Here is an 18,547-nt window from a genome sequence, read left to right on the forward strand (position 1 = left end):
GTGGGACCAGAAGCAAATGTTTAGTAAGACCCCAAACGGTCCCAGTGTGTGCTGTCTTTGGCCTCCACCCCACCCCATTAAAGCAGAGTTGGGGGATTCAAGTTGTTCAAAAAATGATAGTAATACTGTAACCGAGCAGGACCCTAAGGGACCTTCCCGCCACAGACCACCCCCCCATATCCTCTGCTTTAGCTCCTCTCTGAGGGACACACGTAACAGTATCTAATGCGTATTTCTTGAGTTTTTCAGATGCTAAAACCACTACCAAATGGAAGACATTAACTATGCCATGATCATGAGCACGTGACCTTCTGGCACCTAAGGACTGGTAACATTAACACTCTGTTAGCTCAACACGAGCCAATCAGAGAACCATGCGTGAGCTGCTCACAGACCCTGGGATGCCCCTCCCTCACCTCGCCTTTAAAAATGCTTCACTGAAACCCTTCAAGGAGTTCGGGGTTTGAGAGGCATAAGCCACCTGTTCTCCTTGCCCAGTCCTGCAATAAACCTTTCTCTGCTCCGAACTCCGCCCTTTCAGTTTGCTTGGCCTCACTGTGCGCTGGGCATATGAACTTGCGTTCAGCAATGATCCAGTGCGGCCTCCCCTCCCCTACTTTTCCCCACCCTGGAGGGTAACCTCCCTGAAAGCAGGATGGGGTGCAGCTGACTTTCTGCAGTGTTCCCAGGCCCTGCCCAGAGCTGGGCAAGCAGCAGGTGCAGTCAGAAGCTGACTGGGGGAGCCAGAGGCACAGAGCACCCCCAACCCTGCACCAGGGCCGGGCATGTGCCCCACATGTGACCTGAGTAACAAGACATCTAATCTCCCCAGAGAGGGGCAGCCCCTTGGCCTAGATCACACACAGCATTCTGGTGGCAGAAGTCTGAATTTTGGAATTGGAACTCAAGTCCTCCCACAGGAAGAGGCACCCAAGCCTCAGGCCCCACCAAGGCCACCTGCTGCACGGCCCTGCCGACACAGGGTGGGGCAGAGGGGTGTGCCCCCAGCACATGGGGTGGGGATACGACGCAGAATGGGCGTCGCTACACTATTATCATCAGCGTGACAACTGAGCACCTACTACACGCCAGGCATGGCGATGAATATCCTGCAGGCCTTACTTTGTTTAATGCTCAGCTCAGGTCCTTCTGAAGTAGGTTCTAATATCACACCCATTTTCTCTGCCCCTCCTACTGAGGGAAGGCTGGAGAAGGATTATGTCTGACTGTGTGCTCAGGTATCTATCCCAGAGCTCAGCTGTGGGCCACGTACATAGTAGGTGCTCAACAGAGAAGGGAAAGACGAATTGAGTGAAAGAATAAATGAATAAACAGATGGGGGCTCCGTTTCACCAGCTCCTACCTGAGAACAAGGCCTGGAAGGGGCTGGGGGCTTCCTTCTCCAATTCTAAGTCCTTCTTCTCGACAACGTTCTCGGGGGCCTCTTCCTTGCGGGTGATGCCAGGGGTGGGCGGCGGGGAGGCTGGCGGCGGGCTGGTGGGGTGGGAGCTGGGCGTGGCGGGGTAGGCGTAGGTGGGCGGTTTGGACACATCCTCCAGCTTCTGGATGACCTTAGCCTTCAGGGCAGCCACAGGGGACGCACGGGGAGATGGCGGTGGGCTCATGGCCTTGCCATAGGTGCCGGCGGGGCCGGCAGCCAGGCCAGGGGGCTTCCGAGGCAACAGCCCGGGGCCCGCGGTGGCCAGGCCAGCCTTGCTCGAGGCCTCCAGGCTCCGCTTGCTCACCTTCTCCTCCATCTCCACCCGCTGCTCCTGGGCCTTCAGCCGCTCCTGCTGGGGAGGAGGCCAGCCAGCAGGGTCAGCGCAGCAGGACCCATCACCCAGCACCTGCTCTGCCCTCAGGGCCCCCTGAGCCCACAGGACAGAGAACCTCAGACAGGTTGAAGGCTGCCCACCTCCCAGACATTCCATCACAGCACGCGTAACAAGCACAGCATTCCCTGTAGAATTCCAGCAGACGGGGCTGGGGGCACCTCCGGTCCAGGCCCTGGCCCCGCTGGGACCTCACAGTCAGGGCAGGGGTACCGGGTAGAGACATGAGGCTCCTGAGGACAAGGGACCTGCCCACTGCCCGGCTCCTCCATGGTGTCACGACACTACCTACACAGAGAACTCCCTGCCTGCGAGCACTCTCCTGTCTTACCATATTTGGGTCTCCAAACACCTCAAGGTGGGCAGGGGAAGCCTTTTCTCATCTTTGATGACTTGGGGAAATGGAAGGAAGCCAGCTCAAAAACAGCCATGCTCCCTGGAGGCCAGGCAGTCGGCACACAAACACACTGGGAAGAAAGGCTCCAAGCCCCAGCCACTCTCACGATTGTTCAGTCTCACTGAACAACTTGATGACACAGGAATTACTAGCCTCTGTTTCCAGAGGAAACTTGAAGCCCAGAGAGATGAATTCACTTGCCCAAGGGCACACAGCCAGGTGTGGCAGAACTAAGGTTCAAACCCAGGATGCCATGTGCTGAGTGTGTCACCTCTGCTGACTCCTCCAGAGTGGGTGCCACACAAGAAAGAAGGGACAAGGCCAAGGAGAGGACAAATGTCGGGGAACACCTTCAAGGAGGCTGGAGGGCCACAGGCTTTGGGGAGTCCACCCACAGAGGGGGACCCCTAATGTCACCTATCTTATGGGATCAGGCCATGTGGCTGGAGGCCAGTCCCAGCCCAAGAGGGGAGCCCAGGGCCATCAAGCGTCCAGCCAGGCCAGGCTGGGCTCAAGAAACAGCAGGAGCCCACTGGGATCCCTTCAGCTCCAATGCAAACGTTTCCAGTCCACAAGGCCACCTCTCCTGCCTTGGTTTCCCCATTGCTCCCGGCAAACTGCCCCTGCCAAGCTCTGCTCACCTTTCAGCCTGGCTCACACCATCGCCTCTCCACGGAGGACTCCTCCACAACTGACTTCTTTAGGTCTCTGGGCAGACATCACCTCCTCCAGCAGGCCCTCCCTGACCACCAGCCTCTCTAGACTTTTCTCCCTCGAGGTCCATAACTGGACTTTCTGCTGGCTGACCCCTCTGCCTCACCATCAAAGAGGGGCTCCGGGAGGGGTCTCTACTGCCCCCACGCCAACTCACCACCAGCTGGGCACTCCTCTGCAGTTCCAGGGCCTGGGCCGCCTGCTGCTGCAGGTACAGGAACTCTTGCTGCCGCAAGAAGTGCTGCTGGGAAAAGAGCTGCAGCTGCTGGGCGTGGTGCAGGGAGCTGCGGCCCGGCGGGTACAGGGCAGGCCAGAGCGGCGGCACCGCGGCCCGCTCCATCAGCTCCGCTGGGGGCAAGAAAGACGGTGAGGCTGTACCTACCGCCTGACGCCTGTCACCCGCTCTACAGATGGGAACGCCGGAGCCCCAGGATGGAACGTTAGTTCACACTGTGGTGGAGCTGGGCTTAGCTGGGTCCCTGCTTGCTTCCTGGGCGCCAGGAGGCCTATCCTCCCTACGCCACGGGCAGACGCGTCCTAGGCCCAGGGCACACGGGTCCTGTCCACACCCCACGTGGGACGTCCCTGAGGCTGCGGCTGGAGCGTGCCGACGTGGGAACTCCTCCTCCTCCTCCCACTACACCCAGTGGTCTGCCACGTGAATTCCTAAGGGGTGGGGGCAACAAGGCAGGAGACCGGGCCCTCCACTCGGCCAGCCTGCTCTGCTTCTCCATGTGAGCTCTCTGGGTAGGGACTCACCCAAAACAAGGACCCCTGTGGCTTTATGACACACCCACCCTGTTCTGCTAAGTGGACTCCCCCGCCAACCACACAGGAGGCCCATGATGTTTGGGACAGTTGTGCTAGGCAAGGCCATCACAGCCCCTGCCCCCCACCACGGGGCTGCCACTTACCAAAGTGAGGCAAGTGATCGCTGGGAATGACCACCAGCTGGCCCGACTGGGGGTCCCTGACGAACTGGTAGGCCGACGGCAGGGAGCCCCCCAGACCGGGTGGGAAGGCAGGCGCCATGCCCTGGTGCAGAGATGGGGGGCCCAAGCCTAGGAAAGACGCAGGCCTAAGTCAGTGCTGGGGGCCCAAGCCCAGCCCCTACCCCACCCACTCCCCAGTGCCCCTCTCTTGGGCCTCCAAGCAGGAAGTCGAGGACTAGGGCAGCCTGATTGTGAACATGCCCACAGCCACCCCCTCCTGGGCACTGCCCACCAGCAGGCTTGGCAGAGGAACCCCATCGGGTTGGTGCCATTATGACCCTGCTGGGACAGTGAGGGAGGGAGCTGGACTGTGGGGACAAGAGGAGTCCCATCCCTGCCCCCAGCCACCAGCACTGCCCTCCAGCAAGGACCACATCAGGCCTACTATCCCCCACCCACCACCCTGCCCTCCCACCAGATAAGGGAGAAGTCACCCCACACTCACCATAGGGGTGTCCAGCCAGCCACATGGAGGTGCTGCCTGAGCGGGGCAGCCAGGGGTGCGTGGCCAGATGGGCCGCAGGGTCGGCCGACCAGCGACCCGAGGCCCCCAGAGCCGGACCCCCAGTCACCATGAGGTTGGGGTTCAGGCCATTAGCAGCACCGCTGGTGGGGTGCAGGCGGGCCAGGTCGGCCAGCTCCTTGCTTTCTCTGGAAGGGGAACAGAGGCACTGGTGACAGCCCGGACGGCCCCAGGGATGGGAGAGAGAGAAGGGGTAGCACCTCAAGTAAAAGGGGGACACCAGGGCACTGCTGGGACAAGCCAGCGCCAGAGTACAGATGAGCCAGGCCCCGGGCCTTCCTCCGGGGACCCTCCCACACTCACTGGAGATGGGCTGGGGCTCCCACTCTTGGGACCACCAGCCAATCCACCCTCGCCCCAGGGGCTCCCAGACCCTCAGGCTCCCGGGCTGCCCCCAAGCCCTCACCTGAGCAGCTTCTCCTGGTCCCGGTCCAGCCGTGCCCCCAGCAGCCGCTCCTCCCGCTGCCTGGCCCGCTCATCCCCACAGCCCTCGTCGGCCCGGCCGTGCCCTGAGTGGGGCAGGCAGAGAGTGAGCCCCGCTCAGAGCCCCGGCAAGCCCTCAGTGTCCGAGCTGCTCCCTTACCCTGGCCAGATGTCCTCTTGTGCAGAATCGTCCCTCCACCACCCCCAAAAGAGCCCACTGTAACCCGCACAGGTAACCAGGATGCTGTACTAAAGCATCGTAAAACAGATCACGGAATAACACACTATGAATCCAATGGCATTTACTGACGTTGTTTTACTAGTTTAACGCCAGAAAGGCAGGCTGTGGGGGGCGGGTCAAGATGGAGGGAAACCACAACCCAAAAAAGCAGTCACCATTCAAAAGTACCGCCAGAGCCCGGTTGGGAGGGGGGCGGTCAGCCCCCACACCGAGGCCCTGTCACGGTTCTGCCTCAGACACGTGGTTAATCTCAAAATCAAGACAGAAAAATGAAACCAGAGAACACTATCCACGTCGGGGAGAGTGGAGGATGTGGGAGCTGCCAGCCTGCCCTGCCCCGTCACCTGTACCTGCCCCAGTGCCCAGGGGGTGCCCCCCCCCTGTGGCTGGTCCAGCTGCACCGTTCATGAGCTCCCCACCTGCCCCAGAGCAAAGAAGGCAGGTCCGAGTCCCAGCTGGGCATACAGCCAGCTCTACACAGACAGGAGCCCAGGGCCCCCACATCTGTCCCTCATCACCCTGCCACCTGCTCCAGTCCCTGCCCTAGCCCCTCTTCCTGGGCGTCTTTACACCATGAGCCATAAATCAGCACACATGTGGCAGCCCCGGGCAGGCCAGGGCCCAGGAGGCATAGCCACCAGCAGCAGAGGCCACTCAGGGTGCAGCTGAGACTTTTCTCAAAAGAGAAACCTGCTGAGGCTGGACTAACTACTTCTCTCAGGGTCAGCCGCCCTCAGGCAGGTGTCCTCCCGCCTGGGTCTTAGGAGGTGGGCCCAGGGAGGAGGCTGCCCCCAGCCCCCATGGCACATAGACTTTATCAGTTATTACTCTGCTGGAGACAAATGTCACCAGGGGTCCACCAGCAGCCCCACACTCATGGCCCTCGTGGGTAGGAACCTAACTTGGGATGCTGCCTTGGCCATCTCCCCCTCACTTCTCTCCCACTGTACCCCCAAAGAACAGAGCCTCGAGGAGAGGCTCAGGGACGCGAAGAAATCTGCTTCCCCTTCAGGGAGGTGGGAACCCACCGGCCCTGGAATACAGGAGAGGAGCCCGCAGGGAGGGTACAGCCATGCAAGCCCACGTGCCCGATGGACTGAGCATGTGCGGGCACAGCCTAGCATCAGGGAGGGGGCGCACCCCGAGAAGCAGCTGGAGATGGGCCAGGGGGGCCACCTGGGGCTGGTCTGGACGTTCCAGAGGTGGCTGGGACAACAGAGAAGCAGTGCACGTGGTGAAGCAGAGAAAAGTCAGAGCTGGGACACGGGGGGGGGGGGCGGGCAGAGGGGAGCAGGCAGGAGTGAGGGTGGGCAAGGACGTCTTCCCGACGTGGCCCCTGTGGGTCACAGAGGTTCATCCCCGGTCTCCTGCTAAGTCACCTCATGCCGGCCCTAGTCAGCAAAGGCACTGAGCAGACTTCATGTCAGTGCCAGTGCCAAGTCACCACCACTGTTTCCGGCACATGGCAGGAGGTAAAGGAAGAAGGGGGAAAGGCTGGCGGTGGGAAAGCAAGGCCGCGCCAACTCAGGGGGAGGTCCCGGCAGGGAGCCCTGGCCTCCAGTGTCAGCCTTGTCCCCAAATCAAAGAGGATCCTGAGTCCACCTGCCCCCTTCACAAAGGACTGGAAGGGTCCCTGCATACGGACCCCCACCCAGGAATGAGGCCCCAAAGGGCAGCCAGGCTTTTGATCAGGGCCACCCAGGAGTTCTCCAGCTGGACTAGAAAACCAGGCCATGTGCCCAAGGTTCCTTCCCCTGGAGGGGATGGCCTCCCAGGCCTACAGAAACCCCAAGGGCCCTCAGACCCTCTGGGCCACCCTGGGGTGTAGGACAGGCTTTGGCACGGAGCTCCTGGTGTCTCCAAGAGGGACAGGTGCCTGGAGCGTAGCCTGCCCTAAAGACCTCTGTCCTCCAGCCTGACACCTCTCCACTGCCCTGACTGTCACCACACAGGCTCTCAGGGGCTTCCCACCCCAAACCCCACCTGCACCAGAAACCCGCATGCAGGTCCGCCCATCTTGGAGCACCCACCATCCCCAGGGTCACTCAGGCCAGAGCCCCAGACCAGTCTCTCCAAATTCAGTTGGTCTCTGAAGAAATGTGACATGCCCTCCACATCTCACCCCCAGGCTGCACCCTCATCCTCCTGAGTCAGCCTGTTCCCTCTTAGCTCTGCTCACACCTGTCCCTCCCACAGAGTGCCTGCTCCATGAAACCAAAGCCCTACATGCCCCTGAACATGGCTCATGCCACCCAGCCGTCCACTCTAGCGTACCCCCAGCCTGTCTGCCTTCCAGTCATACCCAGGGCCACACACACTGTTCCCTCCACCCAGAATGCCCTTCCTCTACACTATTCAGCCACCCTAGAGTTCAACCCGAATGCCACTTCCTCCAGGAAGCCCTCCCTGACCACCTCTCCTCCATCATGATCCCTTATTTGTCTCCCTCACAGCACTGAGCGCAACACAGAGCCATTTTGCTTGTTAGTTGTTCACCATCTGTCTCCTCCGTCAGATTGTGTGTTAGTCTGGTTTGAGCAGAACCTCCATGGCTGTCCACCTCTACCCTACACAATGCCTGACACAGAGGAAGCTGCTCAATAAATATGCAAGGAGTGAATGAATGAATTTACAAGAATATCCTCAGGAAGAGTGAGCTAAGCAGAGAGCGCAAACAGCACATGCAAAAGCCTTGAGGCAGGAGTGTGTCAAGAAGCATCTAGAAGGCCAGGTGCAGGGGAGAGAGGGTGCAAATGAAGGCTGGGGAGCAGACCGCAGGGCCTTGTAAGCCGTGTGAGGGGATGTGACTGAGATTTCACTGCAGGTGAAAGGAGAAGCCAGAGGAGGCTCTGAGCAGGGATGAGACATGCTCAGATCTCCCTCCCAACTGAGGCTTTGAAACCCTCCCTCCCTCCGGCCACCTGTGGCCAAGTGAACCAGAGGGCCCACCACCTCTCTGTGTGAGCGCCAGGCGGGCACGGAACCAGCTCCTCCAGGAGGCAGGCGGATGGGGCAGAGGGGCACCTACTCTGGGGTCCCAGAGACACAAGACCCCTCCCCCACCAGCCCTTGAGGCATGAGCTCTGGAGACATCTGGCATTTTTTTTTTAATTTTAGGTACTTTTTTGGTGGGAGGTAGTTAGGTTTGTTGCTTTATTTATTCATTTTTAATGGCGGTACCAAGGATTGAATCCAGGACCTCAGCCATACTAAGCACACGCTCTACTGCTGAGTGACACCTTTCCCCCACCCCAACCTCAACTTCTGGCATTTTAAAGCTGCCTCTGTGCCCAGCAGGGTCTTAGGCCCTCTCCAGGCGTGCACTCATCCAGTGGCATAAACCCAGGAGGTGCGGTTCAGCCATCATCCCATCCCAGGTGAGGAATCGGAGATCAGACCACTGATTGGCAGGGAGGTGTCATGCTGGCATCGGGGTCTAAGTGGGTCTTCCTGACCACTGGCATGCAAGTCCCCCCACAGAGAGCCGCAGGGTGGGCAATCTGCAACCCTGCAGTGATGGCCCCTCTATGGGTCACACACACTAATCCCGGCAGTAACAGCCAAGGCTCTAGCTATGGCCCAGTTCCCATGGCAACCCCCTGCCGGCTCCATCTGAGGTTTTCGGCAGTTAGGGTGGCCACCACCTCCAGCCCACTCAGGGCTCTCTAGAGTCGGTGGTCAACACCACTGATTACACCCAACACAACCCCAGCTCTGCCAAGCATAATGGGGGGGGGGACCCCCGTCACTGCCCCTCCCCCCCAGATCTGGCCCCCAACTTGCCTCTACCACAGAGGTGACGACGGGCAAGGAGAAGAGATGGGAGGCACGGGCCTGGGCTTAGGGTTCAAGCTCAGCCCACCTCTTCTAGCCAGGTGACCCCTGGCGAGGCACTGCAACCCCGCAGACCCGGCTCTCCCAGCTGTGAAGCTGGAATAATAACAGATCCTCCTTGGAGGGGTTCAGGGGAGGAGATGGTGGCCGGGGTACCTGCACACGGCCCCCTGCTAAGCCGCAGGGACTGTGCCAGGCTGCTGGCCTCTCAGGTGTGGACACCTCTGGATGTAATGCCCAACCTTCACCCATCTCAGGGTCCAAGACCCCTAAAGCCAGACCAGGCCCTGGGTGAGCCCTCGGGGCCTTTCAAAAAGGATCTAGGGCTCACGGGCAGAAGCTCTGAGCTCTTAAGGACCTGAGTGTGAGCAGAGAAAAGGTAGGCCTATCTATGAAGCACCTACTACATGCCTGGCATCAGGGAAGGAGGCAGTCCTCCCTACCTCCATGGAGCAAATGTGGACGCCGGCTCCAGAGGGCTGAGGCTTCTGCTCCAAGGTCATGCAGCTGCAGGAGGCAGGGCCTGGACCTGAACCCAATGACAGGCTCACCCCACAAAGTGGACTGAGTAAGCTGGGAGGACCCAGGGCCCAGGGTTGACGACCACCATTCAGCAAAGGTACCCGGAACTCCTCCCCCTCCCTTGAGGTCACCCAACTGGGTAAAAATCACCACTTCTTATGGGGATTTTTGTTTTAAGGAGAATAAGAATCAAGTCTCTTACTTTTCAACCGTCACCAACAAGGAAAGGCAGCCTCAGCCCAAGCCCTGGAGGTCTCAGCCTAAAACTGTCCCATCCTCGCTCCCTCTCCACCCTCTCTCTCTCACACACGCACACACGTGCACACTCAAACCCACATTCTCACACACACACATTCTCACACACACACACACCCCCCGCATGAACACAGGTCCCTTGGGCACAGACAGGTACCCTGGGCACCAGGATGAACTCTGGAGACAGTGAGTCCCAACAGGGGTGGTAACATCATATCACATGAGCATCATGCCAGACAAAGGACCCCAAAAGATGTCCGGCCTCCCAGAGAGGCCTTCCGCGCCAAACTTCTCACCTACTGAGAGGGCTTGTCTACCTACCAGCCGGCCACCTCCAAGCCAAGAGCCACCAGCCTCTCCCTCAATCCTAGACTAAAGCAGGAACTCGTGTGAGCACCCAGGGTCAGAGGATAGGCCTCCCAGGCTCCAGAGGGGCTCCCCACAGAGAAATGGGCTCAGTCGGTCATTCAAGAAACATTTCCTAAGCATCACTTGCTCTGAGCTTTCTGGCCTGATAAAGATCTTCTGCAGCTATGCTGCATGCAGATGGGCGGGGACCAGGGGAGGCCCGGGGCGGTCTTCAGCCTTACTGGGGTGTCTGGGAGAGCAGGGCTGGGGCTGTAGGTGGAGGAGGCAGCCAGGACAGGACACAGCACTGGCTGCTCACCGTGGACTGAGGATGAGGCCCAGGCAGGAGTCAGCTTGGGAGGCACAGGAGGACCAGGCCTAGGGAGGGATGGGGATCCAGGAGATGTGCGTCCAAGATGCCTATGTAGCTTATAGGAGGAGCATCTGGGAGACACAGGAAAGGGGGCCACAGGCAGGAGCCCAGGACATGGACTTGAGCCAAGCCTGAGCTTGCAGCTGGTTAAGTCCCAGGAGTGAGCTGAGCTGGGGGCAGGGACAGAGACACAGGGAAGAAACCAGCTGCTTGAGTTTGACTGCGGAGAAGTCCCTAGAGCAAGGGGCAGTGGGACACAGCCTTCTGGGGCCCTTCCCTCAGCCTGCCAGCCCCTTACCACCGGCACACTAACCATCGCCTGGGGGACAGGGCGGCCTCAGTGCCTGAGGGGGGACCCTTGGCTCAAGAGTGGGTTCTCTCTGGGCAGATGGAGTCCAGAGTTTCAACAAAAATGCCACAACATCAACTCTCCAAAATCCCAGGAAGGAGTCCAACAGCAAAATACGTAAGGGACAAAAGAAAATGTAAACAATCAACCAAGTCCTGGAAAAACATTCAATTTCACTAGTAATTAAAAGAAACGCACCATTCCTCCCTACTGAGCTTAGTAATTTCTTTTTTAACAATATTAAAACACAATCCTGAGAAATCTAAAATGAAACAGACCATAAACAAGCATATAAAATCCCTAATTACCTAGGAAGTCACAAAGGCACTGAACGTCAAGACCATAGGAATGCTGGGACCCTAGTTTTCATCTATCACACTGGGTCACTCATTCACTCACTTATCAAACACCTACTATGCACCAGACTCCACGGTAGGTTTTGGGGACACTGAACTAGGTAAGTAAGGCACAGTTACCTCCCTCAAGGGCTTAGAATTGAAAGCTTAAAGCTAATCTATTCCTAGGAATCTATTCTTAGAAAATGACTCAAAATATCAGGAAGGTGCAATGCACAAAAATATTCAATGCAGCTTCCTAAACACAAAAACATCAGAAAAGGGAAAACTGAAATGCCACCAGGGAGTGGCTAAGTGAACCAGGGTGCACGCTCTGGACAGAATAGTAAAGGCCATTAAAAATGATACTTATAAAGAGTTTGCAAAAGCGAGAGGAGCCCATCCATGTAGGAAAAATGCAGGGGCCTGAGATGCGGCGCGCGGGGGAGCTCTGCAGATGCACAGGAGAGTAAATCTGGGAAAGACGTGAAAATGTTCAGGGGGGTGTAAAATATAATGGTCCCTTTTCTCCTTTCTCCCTTTCTGCATTTTAACATTTTTCTAAGTGCATAACGGAAAAAGCAATAAACTTCGGAAAGTAGCCACAGCCCACAAGTGGGATAAAAAACAAACAGGAACAGGAAGGCGGGAGAGAGGGCTGGAGGTAGGGAGGAGGCAGGTAGAAAGGGAAAGCAAAGGTGAAGGGGGAAGAAAGGGTGAAGTGTGGGAGGGGGACCAGGACTCACCTTTGACATTGCTCAGCGACAGGGAGCGCTCCTGGTCGGCCAACCCAGGCCCCAGCCGGCCACTGCCGCCACTGTCCTTCTGCCGGGCCACAGCCACCGCAATGCCCACGGGCGGATGTCGCACCTCCGCCTCACCCTGGGCACCGGAGCCCTCGCGACCGAAGGCCTTGGCGCTCTCGGGCCTCTCGGGGTCCCGCTTCAGCTGCCGGCCCCCAGCTGCTGCAGGGCCCCCGGGGTGCGGGAGGCGGGTCTGGGCGCGGGGGGCAGCCGTGGGAGCAGGCTCGGGTTTCATGGTGCCCAGGCCTCCGAAGGGGCTCTTCTTGCCACAGCCACCAGGGCGCACGGCCACGGCCTCGCGGTTGAAGCTGCCGCTGTATTTAATGAGGCTCTGCATGGCCGAGCCCTCTCCGGGTCCGTGGGCCGCAGCGTGCATGTCGGCGCCCGCGCGGGAGCAGGTGGCCGCAGTGCGGGGCAGCGCGCCTCCAGGGTCCAGATAGGCCTTCTTGGAGGCGGCGGCAGCGGCCTCCTCCTCGGCGCGGCTAGCGTGGTGGTGCTGCGCGGCCAGCACGGCCATCTGCGTGGTGGCGAAGTTGCCCAGCTCAAAAGGTTTCCACTTGTGCTCAGGGCCGGCAGGCGGGGGCGGCCGCCCGGGCTCCAGGCCGAAAAGCTTGGCGGCCTGCTGGGAGGCGGCGGCAGGCCCGCGTGGGACGCGCTCACAGGGCCTCGGTTCGACCTCCGGCTTGAGCAACTCCTTGGCGGGGAGGTAGGCCCGGGGGTCTGGGGAGGCGCGCGCTGCCCGCGCAGGTGGGGCCTCGGCAGGCGGCGGCCGCTTGAGGGAGCGGATCACAGAGCTCTTCTCGCGGAGGCTCTCGGGCCGGTCCGGGGGTGGCCGTGGGGACCCGGGTGGGGCCTGCAGGACTCCGGGCCTGCCTGCCTCGCGCTCCCGGGCCCGGGCGTCGCGCGCCTGCGACGCGATCTGGATGGGCCCCGGGCGCTCGTCGAAGGCCTCCACGGAAGGCACGAAGGTGGGCGCCACCACGCGGTGCTCGCGGCCTGGCTCCCGTGCGGCCGCCGGGGGGAAGATGGTGTAGACGCCGGCGGGGGCAGGCTGCGGTGCGGCGAAGGACCCGGAGGCGGCGGGGGGCGCGGGGACCGGCGGACCCTTGCTCGGAGGTGGCGGCGGGAGCGGTGAGGGGCAGGGGCAAGGCCCAGGAAGCAGGGCCTCTGCGCGCCGCAGTCGCGCGCTCTCGTCCTGGCGCGTGGCCTCCTTGGCGCCACGGGCCGCCTCGGCCACCAGTGCCGAGAGCCCTGGGTCCCCCGAGCCATTGCAGAGGCTCAGCACCGAGGGCGGCGGCGGGTTCTTGCTCTTGGGCTCGGTGGTGGCCGTGCCCGGCACTCGCGGGGGTCCGGGCTCGGCCAGGAAGGGAGACAGGCGCTCGGGGAGGCGCGGGGGCCCGCGGTCCTGGCGGCCCTCCGCCCTTGCCTCTTGGGTCAGGTCCACCACGCCGCGCGGCCCTACAGCCTCTTCGCGGGCCCGCGGGTCCTTCTTGCCGAATAGTGGGGGTGGCTCACCGCCGCGGCCCGCCCGCTCCTTGGCCGGAACGTCCCGAGAAGAGCCTTTGGTCGAGGCTCCTGAGGAGTGGCCGCCTGGGGTCCTGGAGGAGGAGGGCACATGAGAGTGCAGGGCGCCCGGAGCCCCAGGAGCAGGCAGGAAGAAGCCATCTGCGGAGAAAAAAAAGCACAGCCCGTGAGCGAGTGCTCCCTTCTAACGAGTACAGAGCGGGAGTCCCTGAAGGGTACCCTGGACTCCAGGGCAGGAGGGCCATGCACAGCACAACCCTGTAGAAGGCAGGCTCTGGAAATGGCTAGAACCAAGTTGAAAGCTCACCTTGGCCACCTCTAACCTTTCTGAGCCTCAGTTTCCTCATCTGTGAAAGGGGGAGAGGCCAGGGTTGAGAGCTACTCAGAGGGCCCAACAGGATGAGATGAGGACAGCACAGTGAAAAGGCACCAGGCTATGGGCGGGCCCAGAGAGCCTGTGGGTGCTCAGGGGCTGGGTCTCAGAAAAGCATCTAAGGCAGGAGCCTTGGACAACACAGCTGGGATGCTGCCTGGAGTACTGGGTAGTGGTCCCCCCAACCTCATCCCAGAGCTCCCCCCACCAGCCTCCCTACTCCTGCCCTCTGACCTTTCTGGGTATCGAAAATGCTGGGCTGGCCCAGCTGGCTGAGGAGGGGGCTCCCGCTGCTTGGGGGCTCCAGGTGGTTTAGGTGGAGGTAGGATGGGTACAGCCCGCTGGGCAGGTGAGAAAATCCTGGAAGAGAGAAAAGACGCTGGGCTGAAACATCTCCTGCCTCCCACAGGGACCTTCCTTCGACCCTCTCTTCTTGGAAGTAATGTCTCTTGGCTGTCAGCTCCCCCACCCCATGGTGGGAGCCCTGTGGTTTACTGCCAGCTCCTCAGAACAAAGACTACCCCTCTGAAGCCCGGCACTCAGGCCTCCCTCCAGTCCCAGGCAGCCCCCAGAGGCTTGGGCTCTCAAATCCCCCAGGAAGAGAATTAAACTGGATCCAACAAAGGGCAATGATGATGATGATGATGATGAAGATCGCGGTCTAATCACAGACCAAGCCCTTTTAACTGCTTTGCCTTTGTTATTCTCATTTACATTTCAAAGGAAAAAACCTGTGAGTCAGATACTCTTTAATATCCCCATTTTACAGATGAGAAAACTGAGGCTCAGAGAGGATCACTTGCCCAAGGTCACACAGCAGAGGAGCCTGGCTTTGAATTGAGGTCACCAGGACTCAACCTCAGCCCAATGTGGACCCAGTTGAGTGGTATACTGGTTTAACTTTGCTGTGTGACCCCAAGCAGGTCGCTTGCCTTCTCTGAACCTCAGCCCACCCAGCATCTCCAGCTGCTGGGTCTCCCAGGCATGCACTGCCAGGAGGAATTAGTCCTGCCGTGGTTCCTCCTAACTTCCCACAACTCCCCACCCCGACCCCACCAGTGATGCCCAGAACCTGGGCCTTACAGGGCACAGAAGACAGGAAGGGTAGTCACCACAGAAAGAAAAAAGAGGCCCAAGATGGTACACGGGGAATGGAGGTCCAAGAGCTGCTTGGCAGGGCCCAGAGGGCCAAGCAGGTGCTGGGGGAGGGACCTGCCTCTCTGCCTGGGCTGTGGGTCCTATAGGACCTCAGGCGCATTGGAGATCCCCAAGGGACTTGGGTCCCACATGTTCCCACCCAATTGCTCCCTCTGAGGCCAGAGATACAGGACCTAACCCTGGCCACCCTGGGCCCACACCTTCTCCCACATCACCACCGGATAATAACATTAACAACCACAAAACAATACTGATCAGCTGATACGTTATCTCATTACTGAAATAACACTCCTATCTAGGCACTGGTCACACTGCTTTCTCATCTGTAAAATGGGCATAATAGTCCCCCCTTCACGGCTTGTTCTAAGGATAAAGTGAGTTCAAGGATGCAGTGCTTCGTGCACAGGAAGCACACTGTGTGTTTGCTATTGTTACCATTATTACTAGTGTTTGTTGGCAAAGGAGAAGAGAGTCAGGGAGGGCAGAGAAGAACACTGATGGCACAGTCCCCGGAGACGACTTCTGCTCTCCAGGCCCCTCCAGCCCCCGCCCTAGCGGGCAGAAGCGGGAGGCTCAGATGGGACCCCAGCCCAGAAGGACTGCCCACCATCCCAGACCTAGAGGTAGGATGGCCCCCCTTCCATGTGGGGCACACATATGTCAGGACAATGACAGAAGCACTCGGTGACACTGGCACAGAGGAAGTGGGGATACAGTGGGCAGCGAAAGGCCCAGGAAAGTCTGAGCCTACAGCAGGCGCTCCCAAGGCCCCGATCTTCCAGGACCCGGGAGCACCACAGGAGGAAGCAGGAGGGAGCTGGCACCCAGCATCTAAAATCCACCAGAGCTGCAGCTCAGGGAAGAGCTGAGGCTCCCCCAGGCCCATCCCTTCACTGACAGAGGGGAAACTGAGGCTTCAGGGAGGCCCAGGATTTGCTAAGCCAGCAGGAAGCCAGGCCAGCCGAGCCCCCACATTTAAGGGCATCACTGCAGAACGACAATAAGGGAGCCCAGCAGCACCTGATCCCACTGCTCCCACAACTACTGACAAGCTGACTGTGCGCCGGGGAGACAGCAGTGAGCAGAACAAATGAGGCCCCGCCCTCAGAGCGCACTCTGGTGGGAAAACGTATTTCACGAAAAAACAGATAAATCTGTCACCACAAGTGACACACTCACAAGTAGGTGAGTGTTTGAGCCAAGCCCTGAAGGATGAACAGGAGATAGCCAGTGAGCTGGAGTGAGGGGCTGCAAGCAAAGGGAACAGCTCGTGCAAAGGCCCTGTGACAGCAACAAGAGGACCAGCTGAGCACTGGAAGAACAGCAAGGAGGCCGGATGACCAGGGCTGGGCCCCACTGGCCACAGCGTGGAGGGGTGACTGTGGAGGTGGGGTGGAGTGGGCAGACTTTAGAAGTGCTGGGGACAGTGCCCCAGCGGCCCTTGGCCCGCCCGCCTGGCTCACTCCTTACCTTCATGGGCATGGGCCGCCCACAGCTGCACCATGGGCAGGTTGCTGGGGGTGGGGGAGCGGAAGGAGAGGTCAGAGGGCAGGGGCACCGGGCTCCCATGGGATGAGGCCGACGGCCCCATCCCGCTGGCCACAAAGCTGCCCAAGAAGGCCTCGCCTGCAGAGAGAAGGGGGGGACTGTCAGGCAGCCAGCAGGCCACCGCTGCCCAGTCCACTGCCCAGAGACCCCCATCTCTCTCCACATCCGGAAGCTGACGTGGGCAGGGAGCCCACCGAAACCTCCTCGGCCCCGCCCCAGCCCCTTGGACTCAGGACAGGCAGTTTGAGAAAACTGTCAAGTGAGACCCAGGTGCCTCCAGGGCACCCAGCACTCTTAGCTGGAGGGCGTTACCACCCCAGACCCAGCAGGGGAATGTTTCTCCCCATGTGCAGATGGAAGCTGAGGCTCAGTGGGGGGCAGGCCTCAAGTCTGAGGCCACGGAGTGAGGAAGTGGACAGGGACTCACGTTCTGAGCTCCTGGACCAGGGAGGACACCCGAGAGTCAAAGAAGGACCCCCAGGGACCCCACAGTAGCCCTGGACAGGCCCAGACCAACCCCTCAGCCAACCCCGTGAGGGAGGAACCGTGTGCCCATTTAACGGATGAGGAAGCTGAGGCTTGGAGATGAGCAGTGTCTGATCCCACAGGCAGTGATCGAATGCACAGCGAGTAGAGTGCCCCAGAACTACAGAGAACTAGCAAACGAACCCGTGAATGAACGAGAGCAGTGGGCCTGGGAGCTGAGCACCATGCCAGGGAGCTCTGGCCCTGTGGGCCATCCTTCCAGAGAGCAGAACCTCCCAATAGGGTCCCTCAAATGAGGCTGTGGGGGCCGCCTGCTGCCAGGAAGAACAATCAGCATGGCAGGGGCCTGGATGCAAACCACACCCACCCCAGCCACGCCCCACTTGGCCAGGCCCCACCCGCAGCAATGCCTTCTCCTCACTCCGGCAACCCAGGGGGGCTGCCCCTAAGATCCACACACCCCACCCTTCAGGGGCAGACCCTGGCAGGCTCCCAGTTCATAGGCCAGGGGGAGGGCTACAAGACCTGGGCAGGGGGCTTCCCTTACCTGGCCTCCGTCTGCTTATCAGCAAAATGGGGCTAATAAGGCCTCCCTTGAGAATTGTAGTGACAGGGGAAGCACACATTTAACGATAATAATAATCACAACAGCAGCAGAGCCCATTCACGGAGAGCCACCAAGCACCAGCTCGGGCTGCCCGAGGTAAGAGGAGCCCCCTTGTGCCCAGTCAGACAACCTCTCCAAGCCCCTGGGAAGCGGGCACTGTCTGTCTAGCCCAGACAGGGAAGCAACTGCGGGGGGCTCACAGACAATGTGTGGCCCGCAAGGGGCCTGCAGACCCCCACCCAATCTCTGGGTCCCTGGCAGCCCCCCACGCAGGGCCTGCAAACCACAAGTCCTCACTCACCACCTTCTGGAGGGCACAAGAGCCCCCCACGTCCACCCACTCCCTTCAGGGTGCACGCAGGGAAACCGGGACTGCAAGGGGCAGGGCCTCCTTTTTTGTTCCCCAAAGCAGAGAGATGGGAGGACACCTTCTGGCCACATGTGCCGTCACCACCCCAACCTAGGTCCAGAGAGATCCCCACACACACTCCAGCCCCACCCCGCCCCCTCACCAGACTCCAGCACCAAGCCCTGGGGACCCAGAGCCATGGCGGCCAGGCAGTCCGTCCATACGGGCCAAGTCCAGGCAGTGGGGCCTCCGGGCCCCCCAGGCCCCAGGCTTCCTCCTTGGCAGGCAGGCGGGTGGACGGCTCCGGAAGCCGGCAGCCAGAGGTTTGCGCAAGGGCTTACATCAGCCGCCAGCTCTTCCTGCCCCGGGCCTTGCGGAAGCCCAGTGGCCCAGGCCTGCCCCTGCCTGGGCTTGTGAAACCCGCCTAGCGGCACCCCAGGCCAGGCAGGGCGTTGGGGCCCGGATGCCACCAACGGCTCCCACCTGCCACAGGGCTCAACGGTGCCCGACTTCCCTCCCCCGGGCCCAGCAGGGGAGCTGGTGCCCCGGCCAGACTGCGGG

General features: G+C 60.2%; 1 protein-coding gene across 11 annotated transcripts in view; it reads right to left on the minus strand.

Annotated features, from left to right (window-relative positions):
* Nucleotides 1–18,547, minus strand: part of TNRC18 (trinucleotide repeat containing 18) — a 100,318-nt gene that overhangs the window by 48,897 nt on the left and 32,874 nt on the right. For 7 of the 11 annotated variants that reach the window (XM_074345606.1, XM_074345614.1, XM_074345611.1 and 4 more), the window contains 8 exons: nt 16,467–16,622; nt 14,073–14,198; nt 11,885–13,606; nt 4,865–4,967; nt 4,381–4,586; nt 3,858–4,004; nt 3,101–3,291; nt 1,364–1,793 (listed from right to left, as the gene is read on the minus strand). In XM_074345606.1, the coding sequence (XP_074201707.1) occupies nt 1,364–1,793; nt 3,101–3,291; nt 3,858–4,004; nt 4,381–4,586; nt 4,865–4,967; nt 11,885–13,606; nt 14,073–14,198; nt 16,467–16,622 (3,081 nt within the window). Of the gene's footprint in view, nt 1–1,363; nt 1,794–3,100; nt 3,292–3,857; nt 4,005–4,380; nt 4,587–4,864; nt 4,968–11,884; nt 13,607–14,072; nt 14,199–16,466; nt 16,623–17,213; nt 17,272–18,149; nt 18,433–18,547 lie in introns of those variants that run through there. The other 4 variants (XM_074345612.1, XM_074345610.1, XM_074345608.1 and 1 more) reach the window with 4 other exon arrangements.

This window comes from Camelus bactrianus, chromosome 18 (assembly GCF_048773025.1).
Source record: "Camelus bactrianus isolate YW-2024 breed Bactrian camel chromosome 18, ASM4877302v1, whole genome shotgun sequence".
NCBI classification, from domain to species: Eukaryota; Metazoa; Chordata; class Mammalia; order Artiodactyla; family Camelidae; genus Camelus; species Camelus bactrianus.